Below are 12,500 nucleotides of genomic sequence, written 5' to 3'. Positions count from 1 at the left end.
CTGTTGGTAGTGGATTACCTAAGTAAAATTAATCAAGGTGTTATTCAAAAGACATTAATTAACCCCACTGATGAGCCTGGAAAATTTTGGCTCTTCTTGGTAGAATTCTGAGAATTAAGTGGCATCCCTTCAAGGAACAAAATTGATTAAATTCCATAGTACAAAAACTAAGACCCTGGGGTCTTAAGGCTTTTTCTTTTTGAGGGTCTTAGTTTTTGTAAACCCCAGCAAAAAGGCTGGAATTTTAAATGAGATGAGAATTTGAACCTGATTCTTATACAACTCGTTATATAACTTGTATCTGTGGCTCTCACCCGGATTCTATTGACTGCACCAGTGTGATTTACCATGGCTGTGTCTAAGTCTGGTTCCTCATCTAATAGTTCATCATCTGAGTCACCTTCAAAAAATTACATAGAATGTGGTTATTTAGTGATGATGAGAACATTACTATGGCATACATGTAACAAGATAATAGGAAGCTTAAGCACGCAACGTCTTTGAGCCATGGACGGCAACTGGAAGAGAACTGTTTCCTGTTTAACTTGTCTTCACTCTACCACACTTATAATTATTGTAAGTATCTTTTCACTAGTTGAGAAGATTAGTTTTAGTATCTGGGAGAGACCAATGTCCTGGAATGCGAAATTTTCACTTACGGTTTCCATCTGTGGCTCAAAAATGTTGTGTGGAAAAGCTCTCTAATGTATACCACGAGTTGTTCACTATGGCTGACATACATTCCTTGTGTCATTACAAACTGTTTTGAACTATACGTGTACATATACACAAACTCCATATACCGGTAGATCAAGAAATGAAGGTTCAATAATAGAGCTACCTCATTTTAATCTTTTAGTCAAGTAGAATTCCTATACTTATTGGTATCTACCGGTAAGCTGTGGAATAGTCTACCATTCCATAAATGTCTTCTGAGCGACGTAAATAGTTTTAAAGATAAACTTCATGATTCCGATTATTTGGAATGTTTTTTATAACTTACAGTAGTGCTTTTTTTATGTAGTTTTCACATCGACCATGTGGTTAATTTTAAATAATTTGTACTGATCCCAAATTCTCAAGAAAACAGAAATCAAATCCCTCTCCAGGCTATTTTCAATGACGCTTCTATATCCAGTAATTATATGTGCCTGCTTCAATTTCCATTATCTGATAGGGTAACATGGTCATGAACTGTTAACAAGATTTGTACATGTAGTTTCTCACTCTCTTCATCTTCATCGTTTTCAGAATTTGTCTTGTCTAACTGTGACATCTTCATCACAATAACAAAATTCTGTTTTCCTGGTGCTGCCTGAGTCCCAGCCACAATGTATGCAGTCATCGGAAACTGAAAAACAGATGCGACCATAAGGACATGAACAAAGTAATTGTATTCACATAAGAAAAAGGCTCAGATCCTTGCCAGTTCAACAACTTACTCTGACTGCATCATTGGGTATAATTTCAACCAATTGTGATGTTAACTTACATTAATAATTTATACAGTATAATTTCCCCTTAACTTTAATAATTAATTGTTATTACAAGGCCTTTTAAGGAGAATTGAGGCCTGAGGCTCTCCCAGGGGTTTTGGGGAACAAAAGAACATGGCTAATTAGAAGAGACTGGGGAACAGGGGAACAATATGAAAATAATTATTTTAGGGGACAAGGGAACAAAAACAATATTATCATTAGGCCTGTACCGCCCTAAGCGCGCTTTCAATGCAAAACTATTGGGAAAATCCCTGTATGAGGGCCACATGCATTTGCGTGAGCAGGGCCGGAAAAAGCCGTACGGCCCTACTAGGAACACGTAGTGCTCTGTGCGATGCAATTTTAGGGGATTTCGTCACTTTTAAACATCCAAGTAATTTACAGCCAGAAAAGCAAATGCAAACAACATATTAGATACATTTTCTGTGCAGAGTTTTCTTTTTTATTTTGTCCTAACTTCATCTTCTGAGTGCTCATGAATAGTGTAAAGAGCCCATATGATAAAATGCTTATTGACTGAGTTTAGGTCGGGCCAGACAGGAAAATATTTGGCCCTGGGTCATTACGCATGGATCTCGCTGCGCTCAGTCCATACGCCATGACCTCAGGCCAAATATTTTCCATTCCAGTCCTCCCACTCAATCAATAAGTACATACATGTATTATTGGCAACAAAAAGCTGGAAACAAGTTTGAAAGTAATTTGGGGAACAAAAATTAATTAAGGCAACCCTCCCCCCCCCCCCCCCCATCCCAAACCCCTTCCTGGGAGGGCCACAGGCCTCAAAGTACCAAAACATGGCAAGCTTTTGTGGAGGCAATTGAAGGATAAAAGGAAATTTAAGCAATCCATTGAAATATTGCAAACGTTCAACAAAGGTCATGTGAGGATGATACTACGAAAGTCATTGAAAAGCTCTCGAAATACAAAGACCTTGAGAATTAAACTTTGAGAATGTGGGGAATGAAGACAGAGACTGTGCCAGTTATTGCTGTTGCGGTGGGACTTATTTGAAAGGGAATGGACCAGAATTTGGGAAAGATCCCTGGAGCCAGTAACATCAATGAGCTGCAAAAGATCATCCTCCTAGGAACAGCACACATACTGAGAAGGCTTCTGTCCATGAAATGAAAAACTCCACTGGTACCTCAGGACCAAGGAATGGCCCCAGTTCTAGGAGAGTGTAGGAAGAAATAAATAGCACTGAAAATGTTTAAAATTACAATAAATAGGTATTTGTCAAGAGCATTTCTGACACTCAATGCATTCATCCCTCACACTGGTTTCACAGTTGTGTGGAAACGTGTGCTCAGATCTAGGCTGTGGGATGGCTGGCATAAAGGGCGTTGCCTTCCTCTGTTGCTATTTTTACCACATAGATCTTCCAATACTGTAATTGGCTGTGTTTCAAACACACAATATTGTAGGAGCTAGTTGGCTTCTTACCTCTGTTCTTGAGTCTCCAAGGCTGTCTGGAATTACATCAAAACTTAGGCAAGGGGCATGAGTTTGAGCCTGAAAAAACACAATATTGCAAATAATGAACTCAGCTTCAAAACAGCATATATACACTAGCCAAGGTACAGCACTTAGCTTTCGAAACAGTACATCTCCTGCATGCACCCACTGTCTCATTACTGGCATCAGTTGGACTTAATCATCACCAGAAGAGCCCAGCTAAAGAGTGTACATGTTCATGTACATGTACTCACCACACGCAGCTACAACAGCACAGACTGTCTGTCAGTGACAAAATAGTGCCCTGCTATTCGTTCACTCCAGAATCATACCGGTAACAATGCTCTACTCCCTTCTAAAATTTCTATGCTCTTTACCGACTGCGAGCAGGTTCATCATCATTTCACAAGAATCTCAGCAACGGGTAATCTATACGTTTAAGCCTCTAGAACTAACCAAGTATTATTTTCTTTTGCTAGAATAGGTGTAAGATTGTGAGATAACATCCCAGAGAAACTTTGCAATTTGTATCAAAAATAGAACCCTGTTTATGCGTGAACTCAAAAATCCGCTGTTAAAACTAATGGTGGGGGAGGGACACTCGCATATGAAAGGGGGTGGAGATGTGTGTCGTTTCGCTTAGGGGTGTAAATTTTGGATTTTGGTCTAACTTAGGAAAATGCCATCATTATGTAGTTGCAAAGGTCTAGTTTTGGGTTTCATGCAAAGAAGTATAAAAATATATATATAATATGTTTTAAATATGGCCTCTTTTAGGGGTCAAAAAATCCTGGGCGAAGATTGGTCACCTTAAGGGATTTCATTCAAACTTTCTGACAAACATCCCTACCCCTTCATATGCGAAGTACCCCCCTCCTCCGTACATTGTCTTCGTAGATGTAACCAAGGCATTTGACCTTGTTTGCAGGAAGGGCCTCTTCAAGCTCCTAGAGGAGATTGGGTGCCCACAGAAGCTGCTGAGGGTGGTGTTGTCATTCTACGAAGGGCACAGTGCTGTTCAAGGGGTCATTATCTGCTGCCTTCCCCATCAGCAGCGGCATGAAGCAGGGTTGTGTCCTTGCCCCACCCTCTTCGGCATCTTTTTCTTCCTGTTGCTGTCTTACGCTTTCAGCAAATCAGAAGATGGAGTGTTCCTCCACATGCGATCTGATGGCAAGCTGTTTAACCTGTCCTGCCTGTGAGCTAAGGCAAAAGTATGCAAGCTCCTGCTGCCCTGGCCTTCCACACACAAGAAGGACTGCAGAGACTGCCTGCAGGAGGAATTTCGCCCAACCATTTGCCTGAAGAAAACAAACGTGATGGGTCAGCATGGAGATATGTCCAGGTTTGCCCGCAAATCAGGAAATCCCCCAGAATCTCCGTCAGTGACTACACCCTGGAAGTAGAAGAGGACAGTCTTCACTTACCTCGGCTCAACAATCTCCAGCAATCCATCCCTTGGGGCCAAGATCAACAAGCGCATTGGCAAAGCAGCATCAGCCAATTGTCCAGAATGTCGACAAAGGTGTGAGAGAACACCAAGATTGCAATGTACAAAGCCTGTGTGCTGAGCACCCTGCTCTATGGCAGCAAAACCTGGACAGCTTACACCTGAAAGGAAAGCTGCCTCAACACTTTCCCCCTGTGCTGCCTACGACGCAACCTAGGCATATCCTGGCAAGACAAAGTGTTCAACAATGATGTCCTTGAGTGCGCCAACATCCCAAGCATGTTTGCAATGCTGTCTCAGAGATGCCTGCCCTGGGCTGGCTACATTCGGGGCATGGCAGATGGAATAGCTCCTGCCAAAGGATGTCCTCTACAGCAAGCTCACATCAGGTTCCAGATCAGTTGCCCACCCAATGCCGTGCTTCAAGGCCGTATGCAAAAGAGACAATCATGAAGTTTGTCGAGATCAACAGTGACTCATGGGAAGCAGCTGAGGCTGACCGCAGCAACTGGTGCCAAGTGATGCAGACAAGGGTGAAGAAAGCAGAGGCCAGAAGGGAAAAGCAGTGGCAGGAGAGAAGGGAACGACAGAGAGCAAGAGCAGCCTTAACATCTCGCTACCATTACATCAACAATTACAGCAACTGTGACAGAGACTGCCATTCCAGAATTGGACTTAACAGTCACAGTCATCCGACATTTCTGACGCAGTCCATTGTCTTTCGAGACAGACAGAGAAGATGAATGATCAATCTTTTTTTAAACTTTACTGCTTTTGTCTGTGTTTAAGATGACATGAAAATTATCACTTCAAGTATTTAAACTTTTTGTTTGTTTAGGGCCACCAACATACCCACTGTGACATCACATGAAAACAAAGGATAGTCATACTACAGAAATCAACTTACTGCATGATACATTTCATAAGCAGATCTGTCATAAGTCAGTTCATCTCCTTCCTCCATCTTATCCCCAGGAAGGAAAACCTAGAATGTGAACACCAAAAGTGATAAAAACTGAAAAATGGAGTGGCTATTTTAATATTCTTTGTTCAATTAAGGCTTTTAACTTCATTTAATTTATTTCATTATAAATACTGCTAAATTAAGTAAATTGTTTAAACAACAACATAGCCCAAAAATTCAGAATAATTATTGTAACTGCAGGTAGTTGACAGTTTTGATGCCTATTATTTTTATTTTTTTTTTCTTGGCTACATGTACAGTATGTTTCGGCATGACTCATGCCATCGTCAATTTAATAATTAACACTGTATGATCCAGGCTTCCAGATACATGTAAGTTTGTAAAACAGGGTATGAGTAAGGATGCCCAGTGGGTGAAATTTCCACAGCTCCTACTAAACCACTAAAAATTCTCTATTAATTTTTCGGGTCATGAAGCTTTTTTACACGAAATCCCCCTACTGTATTTTCTGAAACACTGTGCATGATCACATCCTATTTAGTAAGTTCTTTCATTTTTGTAGACTTATTAGGGCTAGGAGACACTTTTGGTGTTGTTTATTTTGTCTGTAGCACAGTGACATGTACACTGACCTGTAGAATGTGACCTGTGTTTTAGACCCGCCGATAGACAAGTTAAATCAAGTTAGTCAAGTTGCCTCTCAGGTACATGTAAATCAAACCAAAGCAAAGGGTGTTTGTTTGAAAGTAGCTGGGAGTCACGCTCATAAAGCAGAAAATGCCCAGCCCCTATCCCACTGGCAAATGACATTTCACTGCCTTTATTTTTTTAAATAAAACAGCTAATCATGGTGAGAGCGAGCATCATTACACAAACAATAAAGAAAGCTACCTGCTTTTTGTCTTTCTTCTTAGCCTTTTCCTTTTTCTTGGATGATGTCTGCTTCTTGTCTAAAAGAAATATGCAAAACAAAGTAACCAATGCAGGTGAGGATTACCATGACAACAACCAAGAAATCATGGAGAGAAATGGAAGAAAAGATGTGGAAATTAAGCTGGTAAAAATAAACGTAAAATTACGTTATTTAACGTTGGTATAGGAGCTGGTAGTTAAAATAAACATGTAAATTTTCCCCTCATAACCAAAAAAGAACATTGGCAAAGTAAATTCAACAGATTTGAAACAAGACAGTACTTCATTTACGTATACAATAAAAAAAAGATCAACTATCAAAAATGTTAAATATTATCTTAACAGATAAAAAAAGATGGCAATAAGGAATACAATATTTAATTTATCATGCATCTATGACTTAATTTGTCCGATTTTAGCGATTTTGGTAAATCATTCCAGTCCTTCGTTGCAGCACATTGAAAATTATTTAGTTTTTTGTCCTACTTTTGAATGAAGTTACTAATACTATAATTTCCCTATCCTCCCACATCATCAACAGGAGAACAGGATGACATTACCATAACATACATCTGTGCCATACAGACATGCTACTGCCTTGCCATAAATTTTATGATAATTTATAAACAGCAGGCTTTCCTTCAGAATTACATCAAACTCCAAAACAGTGACAAAGAAAATACATGATATTATAAATACATATTCATTACAGTAAAACAGACAAAGAATTGAGAGCCAACATTGTTTTCCAGAAAATTACATGGCACTTCTATAAGTACCTGTGTGTGAATTATCCCCTTTAGCTTCTTTTACAGTCGAGTTTCTGATTTCTTCCTCATCTTCAGATTCAATACCACTGTTACTACCATCATCTTCACCTTCATCATTGTCAAATATTTCCATTTCTTCATCACCAGAACCTACATGTATTCACGAAAGACTACAGAGTTATTAATAACAACCACAGGATAGCTGAAATATACTAGGTATATATACAATGTATACATGCACACCTGTCTGCATAAGTGGTTTGCAATCCATACATAGGGGCAAAGATAAAAAGATGTACAAAATAAACAAAAGGAGCTGACAACAGATGGTTACAATAACACAGTACTGAGTTCATTAGGACAAGATATGAATATTACAAATCACATGACAACTACATGTACATCCATGAAGTTTATGATCATGAATTATGTTACATACAGTGTACATCTGTCAGGCTATACACAGTGCTATTCTTGGTTTTCACCCATGTGACAAGGCGGCCATGTTGGTTGGCAATACAATAAAAAAATTGTTCGCAGAGTTTATATAATAATAAAGTTCAGTTCCCAGCGGAGAGACAAGTTATTGTTCTTACCATCCAACATGGCCTCACATTCAAACCAGCAATATCAGAGCAGTTCAGGTTACACTCTGATAGTCAGTCAGGCAATAAAATCCACTGAGTGGGTGAAAAAGAGTGGCAGGAAAGACCACACTCAACCCCCCAAAAATTTTCTTTCGGTTTGGTGATTTGCACGATTTGTCAGACGCAAATCGGAAACAGGGGCGGCATGTTCAGCATGTAATTTAAACATATCTCAACTGCCCTTCATACTAACTTCGGCGGCGGAAAATAGGCAGCTATTTTTTTACAGGTCACAGGTCAGGTTTACTACCCGCTTTAAGACCTAAATAATTATAGTCTTTAGGCCTAGGGTTAGCATTAATGACCGGTTAGGGTTGTTTTATCATTGTTACAACAGTGGCCTGTAAAAACCTGACCTGTGAGCTGTAAAGAATATCTGCCGGGGACAAATGTAGTGAAAACTACTACTAGTTTTATAGAGTGACGTTGGAGGCCCGAGGAGCATATGGGACATTTCATCTTCGTTCATTTTCTTCGTAATTCAGTCAAACAAGACAAACCTTCTATGCATCCTTCGTCCGCCATTCCATTAAAAATCTTGGACGAAAAAGCTGTTAATTATTTTCCTTTGCACGTGCAACCAAAAACACGAAATATAAAAGAAATTTACATGACACACTAAAGCGTAAAATTTCAGCTGCTGAACCAGACCCAGTCTCCTGATGGCTCACTTGATCAAGATGGCTGACTCAATGACGAAGAAAGACGCAACGTCGCCTACGAAAATAAAGAAAAAACATACTCCGGGTATCGTTTATTTGAGTCGTTTGCCGCCATTTATGAGGCCAGCAAAAGTAAGAAACATATTTTCAAAGCATGGAGAAGTTGGAAGAATTTTCTTGCAACCAGAAGGTATAAAATGTTTGCATCTTCTGTCTTGTTTGTGCTCACGTAGCAAAACTTGAAGCTAAAGCTCCATATAACTAAGAAACTAAATCTGGAGAAGATGCACACATGGAAGTAAAACCGGTAATCTTTTGATCTCAGTGTCCATGTTTCATACTTACTTCACACATTTTCTTTTTGAATATTTCTATGATAGTTTTAATTGTGATAAAAATGTTTGTAGCTTGTTGTTGTTGTTGTTGTTGTTGAGGAGGGGAGAGGAAAGGTTGTGGATAAAAAATGGAGCGACCCCAGAAGCAGGAATAAATTTACATGTACCGCTAACTCTCATTTTTTTAGGTACATGATGGCTGTAGATTCAATTTCCACATCACCCAATTCTTTCAAGACCAACTGTTTTTTCTTTTGAGCTAATAGATATTAAAAAAATACATTATGATATCCAGCAAATTTATCAAAAAAATTAACCCTGTGGGCAACATGTAACAACAATGTAACAATGCACCATAATTACATGTAAGTGAAGTGCAATCATTTGTGTGAGTGACTAGTCACACTGTAGTCCTGAGAAGGACTATTTAGGATGACTTGACTAACGTTTCAACAACCTTTAAAGCAGAAGTCATCCTCAGAGTCATGTAATTGTGTAACGTCAGTAGATGGAATAAACAATAACAGTGTACATTGTTATTGTTTATACCATCGACATTGTTATTGTTTGTCGATGTACGTTGTGAAAGTCTTAAGCTCATAAGGTAATGCTGTACTTCCTTTGGCAAGACTGCAGATATTGAAGTCAAATCAAGTCGATTGGTTTTGTGTAGGACAGAAAACAAGGGTGCTTAAAGAACTAACTTAACAACGAGTCATGCACACAGGTACAATGTAGCAGAAGAGAATCATAACAAGAACTCCATGTGTACTGTAGGTACATGTAAAGTCTGGTAGTCAAACCTAGGCCATGATGGTGAAGGAGAGCTCTCACTACTCTGCCAAACCTCCTCTTCTCCATCAAAGGACATTATTGTATTCTCCAAATAATAATGCTCTCTTAAAATTCGCCAGTGTCAAGATTGTTTATTTCACTTTTTCACAGTTAGCCTTGGGTCTTATATTATAGATACTGCTGTGAGGAAACAGAGAAAGAAATATGGTGGGAATGGAAGAAAACTCTTCACTGAAGGATGGATTGAATTTAAAGACAAACGTATCGCCAGAGCCGTAGCCTTGAGTTTTAACAATACCATTATTGGTAATGTATAATAGTTATTTAATCATTATAATAATAGTTACCGGTAGTATGAATTTTAGCATTACAGTGTTTTTCTAATCTGTTTGGCCAAGAGCAGGAGTTCCTTGATGTGAGTCCCTGGCACCCAAGCTCTACTAAGTGACAGGGATTTTAACTGATTCGTTTTGTCTCATTGGAAGGGGGCAAGAAGAGAGGATATTACCATGATGACATTTGGAACATTAAATATCTTCCAAAGTTTCTTTGGAATCACTTGTGTGAAAAGATAGGTGGGTAAAGTAGCCTTGTGTGACCACAGGTATTAAAGATGCCAAACAGTCTGAGAGTGTTTCATTGTGAAATCTCCAAAATTTAAATTTCCCAGTGATATGCTGGGAGAGATTTGACTAAGTTAATTTAACTCTTTCCCACCTGTGAGTGGCACCTGCAGGTTTTACTGAATAGATGTGTCTTACAGTAGGTACGTGCATGAGAGAGTTTGGCAATTGTTGTCCCTTTATGATAAAAGGGTTAAAAACAGCTACATTCACTCAGAAACTATGTGTACATGTATGTTGCATTTAACCCTTTTCCTATTGGAAGTAACACTTGTTGATTTTAAATTATGCTTGATAAAATAAATGAGAAAAGCTACACAAAATTAATAATATTTGTTCCCTTTGATGTCCACACATTAAAAAAAAATAGATGTAACATTGTGTGGTCGCCATATAGCGGTTTTCAAATGAGTGTTGTGAAACCAAAACCAAAGTAATTACTTTGGCCAATCAAAAAGGACGGAGACAATCCAGTAAACCAATCAAAACTCAAAGTAATTACACCTAAACAACACAAAGTGCAGGAAGATGAGCACGCACAAGCCACGATTGGTTTTGGTTTCACTACTGAGTGGTTGACAAAATTGTGTGAGAACTTTGACCCAATCACTGAGTGCCAAAGCAATTCGCTAATTACTTTCGACACTCAATTGAAACCTCTCTAAGAATGTTTGTTACTTGCTTATTTCCCAGTGAAACACTCACACTTGTTTTCCTTAAATTGCATGCTCTGATTGGCACTCAAACTCTGGATATCTCTTGCTATTCACCCTTGTGCAACTCGTATGGGATTTGCGCCCGAAAATATTGTAATTGTTGCAGCAGTAAGATGATGAAATATAATACTGGTGTGATAATGAAAAGAGCGACTCACTTTATAATGTCAGTCTATACATTCATACAACCTATACAGCCCCCAATTATTTCAGAAATTTTAACTCCAGTTTTGTTATAAGAAGGGTTTTTTTGTTTGTAATAAATATCTTGAAAGAGGGAAGTGATCATTGCACTTACCGTAATTTCCAGCCGATTACCCACAGGTAATTTGTTAATTTTTCCGCAAACAGTTGTTGGTGCTGGTTATAGGAAGGTGCAGGTAATGTGATAATTTTTAAATCTTCCAGTATAGTTTTAAATATAAAGTCATTAACGAAACTGTTCCTAAAAATTGTGTATTGCCTCATTTATCCCACCTTAATTGCCTAATGACTTAAATGCTCTTGATGAAAACTCAGGTGCAAATTGAAAACATATCAACAAATATCGTTGGCAAACATAATCTTTTATCACATGTGTGCTATTACTTTCTTACCTTGCTAATTTCACAGCTTGTTTCTTTGTTTAGTTGAAAATAAAAACATTATTCACCTACTGGAATAATAAACTCAGAAAACAAAAGAATAAAAATGTGAAATAGCAGGCTTCACACACAAAAAAATGATGCCAACATGTTTTGGGGGTGCAGGGATGGCACAGTGGTGAGAGCACTCGCCTCCCACCAGACGGCAACCGGAAGTGAGCTGTTTTACCTGTCTTCACACAACCACATTTTCATTGCAAAGTATGTTTTCTTCATTGGAGATGATTAGTATGAAAATCTGGGAGACACCATTGTCCTGGCAGAGGAAATGTTCTCTTCCGGTTGCCGTCCGCGTCTCAAAATCGCGCGTGCTTTAGCGCTTAAGCGCTTATTAATATGACTCAACATAAAAGGTGATTGTTAGCACCCGTGTAAACAAACATTCACAGGCAAAATTTTAAAACCAGAATAATCAGCGCATCAGTAAAATATTCCTAGCAAGCACTGCCTTGATGTAGAGAGTATTTTCCCGTTTCAAGAGATTTGTCAGTAGATCCTGATATATCAGTTCTTTTAGAACGGATTTTTACAAGCGGTATCATTCAATGGAACATCAAAAACAATTGGCATGAAAACTTACCAATTACACGGTAAAGGGTATTTTGTTAATAAAAACAATGGATGAAGTTTTTATTTGATTCAAAACGTTATAAAAAGGTGATTGCCTGAATGAGAAAGACATGCTTCAATCATTTACGATAAATCTATCATCACTCCAACTTTGTGAGTTCGCATTTTTTTTATTTGTTTTGGGTGTGGATTATCTGCTAATGCGGGTAATCTGTTGAATTTTTTTCTTTTCATTGCAAAAAATGACCGATGTGGGTAATCTACCACGTGGGTAAACGGCCAGAAATTACAATATCTGGGTGATTTGTTTTAAGCAATCGTCTCTCATAGACATGTGAAAGTTCAGGTGGGCAAGGATCAAACAGGATTTGAATCTGTGACCTCTGTGATGCCAGTGCAATGCTCTTAGTCTATTAACTGTGCAATGAAGCCACGCAACAGTTGGGGAGCAGGTCAACTTGTTGGGTCATGTGTTCCCATGAAAGGACTTGGTG

General features: G+C 38.6%; 2 protein-coding genes across 2 annotated transcripts in view; one reads left to right on the top strand and one right to left on the bottom strand.

The window, feature by feature from the left end:
* LOC138042748 (glutamate-rich WD repeat-containing protein 1-like) overlaps positions 1–8,307 on the bottom strand; it is a 17,651-nt gene extending 9,344 nt beyond the window's left edge. Inside the window, exons 1-7 of the mRNA XM_068888737.1 lie at positions 8,162–8,307; positions 7,024–7,164; positions 6,224–6,282; positions 5,315–5,392; positions 2,946–3,014; positions 1,228–1,351; positions 315–400 (exon numbers count right to left, since the gene is read on the bottom strand). Of these exons, the coding sequence (XP_068744838.1) occupies positions 315–400; positions 1,228–1,351; positions 2,946–3,014; positions 5,315–5,392; positions 6,224–6,282; positions 7,024–7,164; positions 8,162–8,186 (582 nt within the window). The 5' untranslated portion in view covers positions 8,187–8,307. The remainder of the gene's footprint in view (positions 1–314; positions 401–1,227; positions 1,352–2,945; positions 3,015–5,314; positions 5,393–6,223; positions 6,283–7,023; positions 7,165–8,161) is intronic.
* Positions 8,308–8,329: 22 nt separating this feature from the next.
* LOC138042747 (uncharacterized) overlaps positions 8,330–12,500 on the top strand; it is a 10,630-nt gene continuing 6,459 nt past the window's right edge. Inside the window, exons 1-3 of the mRNA XM_068888736.1 lie at positions 8,330–8,513; positions 9,628–9,759; positions 9,939–10,028. Of these exons, the coding sequence (XP_068744837.1) occupies positions 8,342–8,513; positions 9,628–9,759; positions 9,939–10,028 (394 nt within the window). The 5' untranslated portion in view covers positions 8,330–8,341. The remainder of the gene's footprint in view (positions 8,514–9,627; positions 9,760–9,938; positions 10,029–12,500) is intronic.

The sequence above is a fragment of the Montipora capricornis genome, chromosome 3 (assembly GCF_036669925.1).
Source record: "Montipora capricornis isolate CH-2021 chromosome 3, ASM3666992v2, whole genome shotgun sequence".
Taxonomy (NCBI): Eukaryota; Metazoa; Cnidaria; class Anthozoa; order Scleractinia; family Acroporidae; genus Montipora; species Montipora capricornis.
This window is presented reverse-complemented; position numbering and strand designations above follow the sequence as displayed.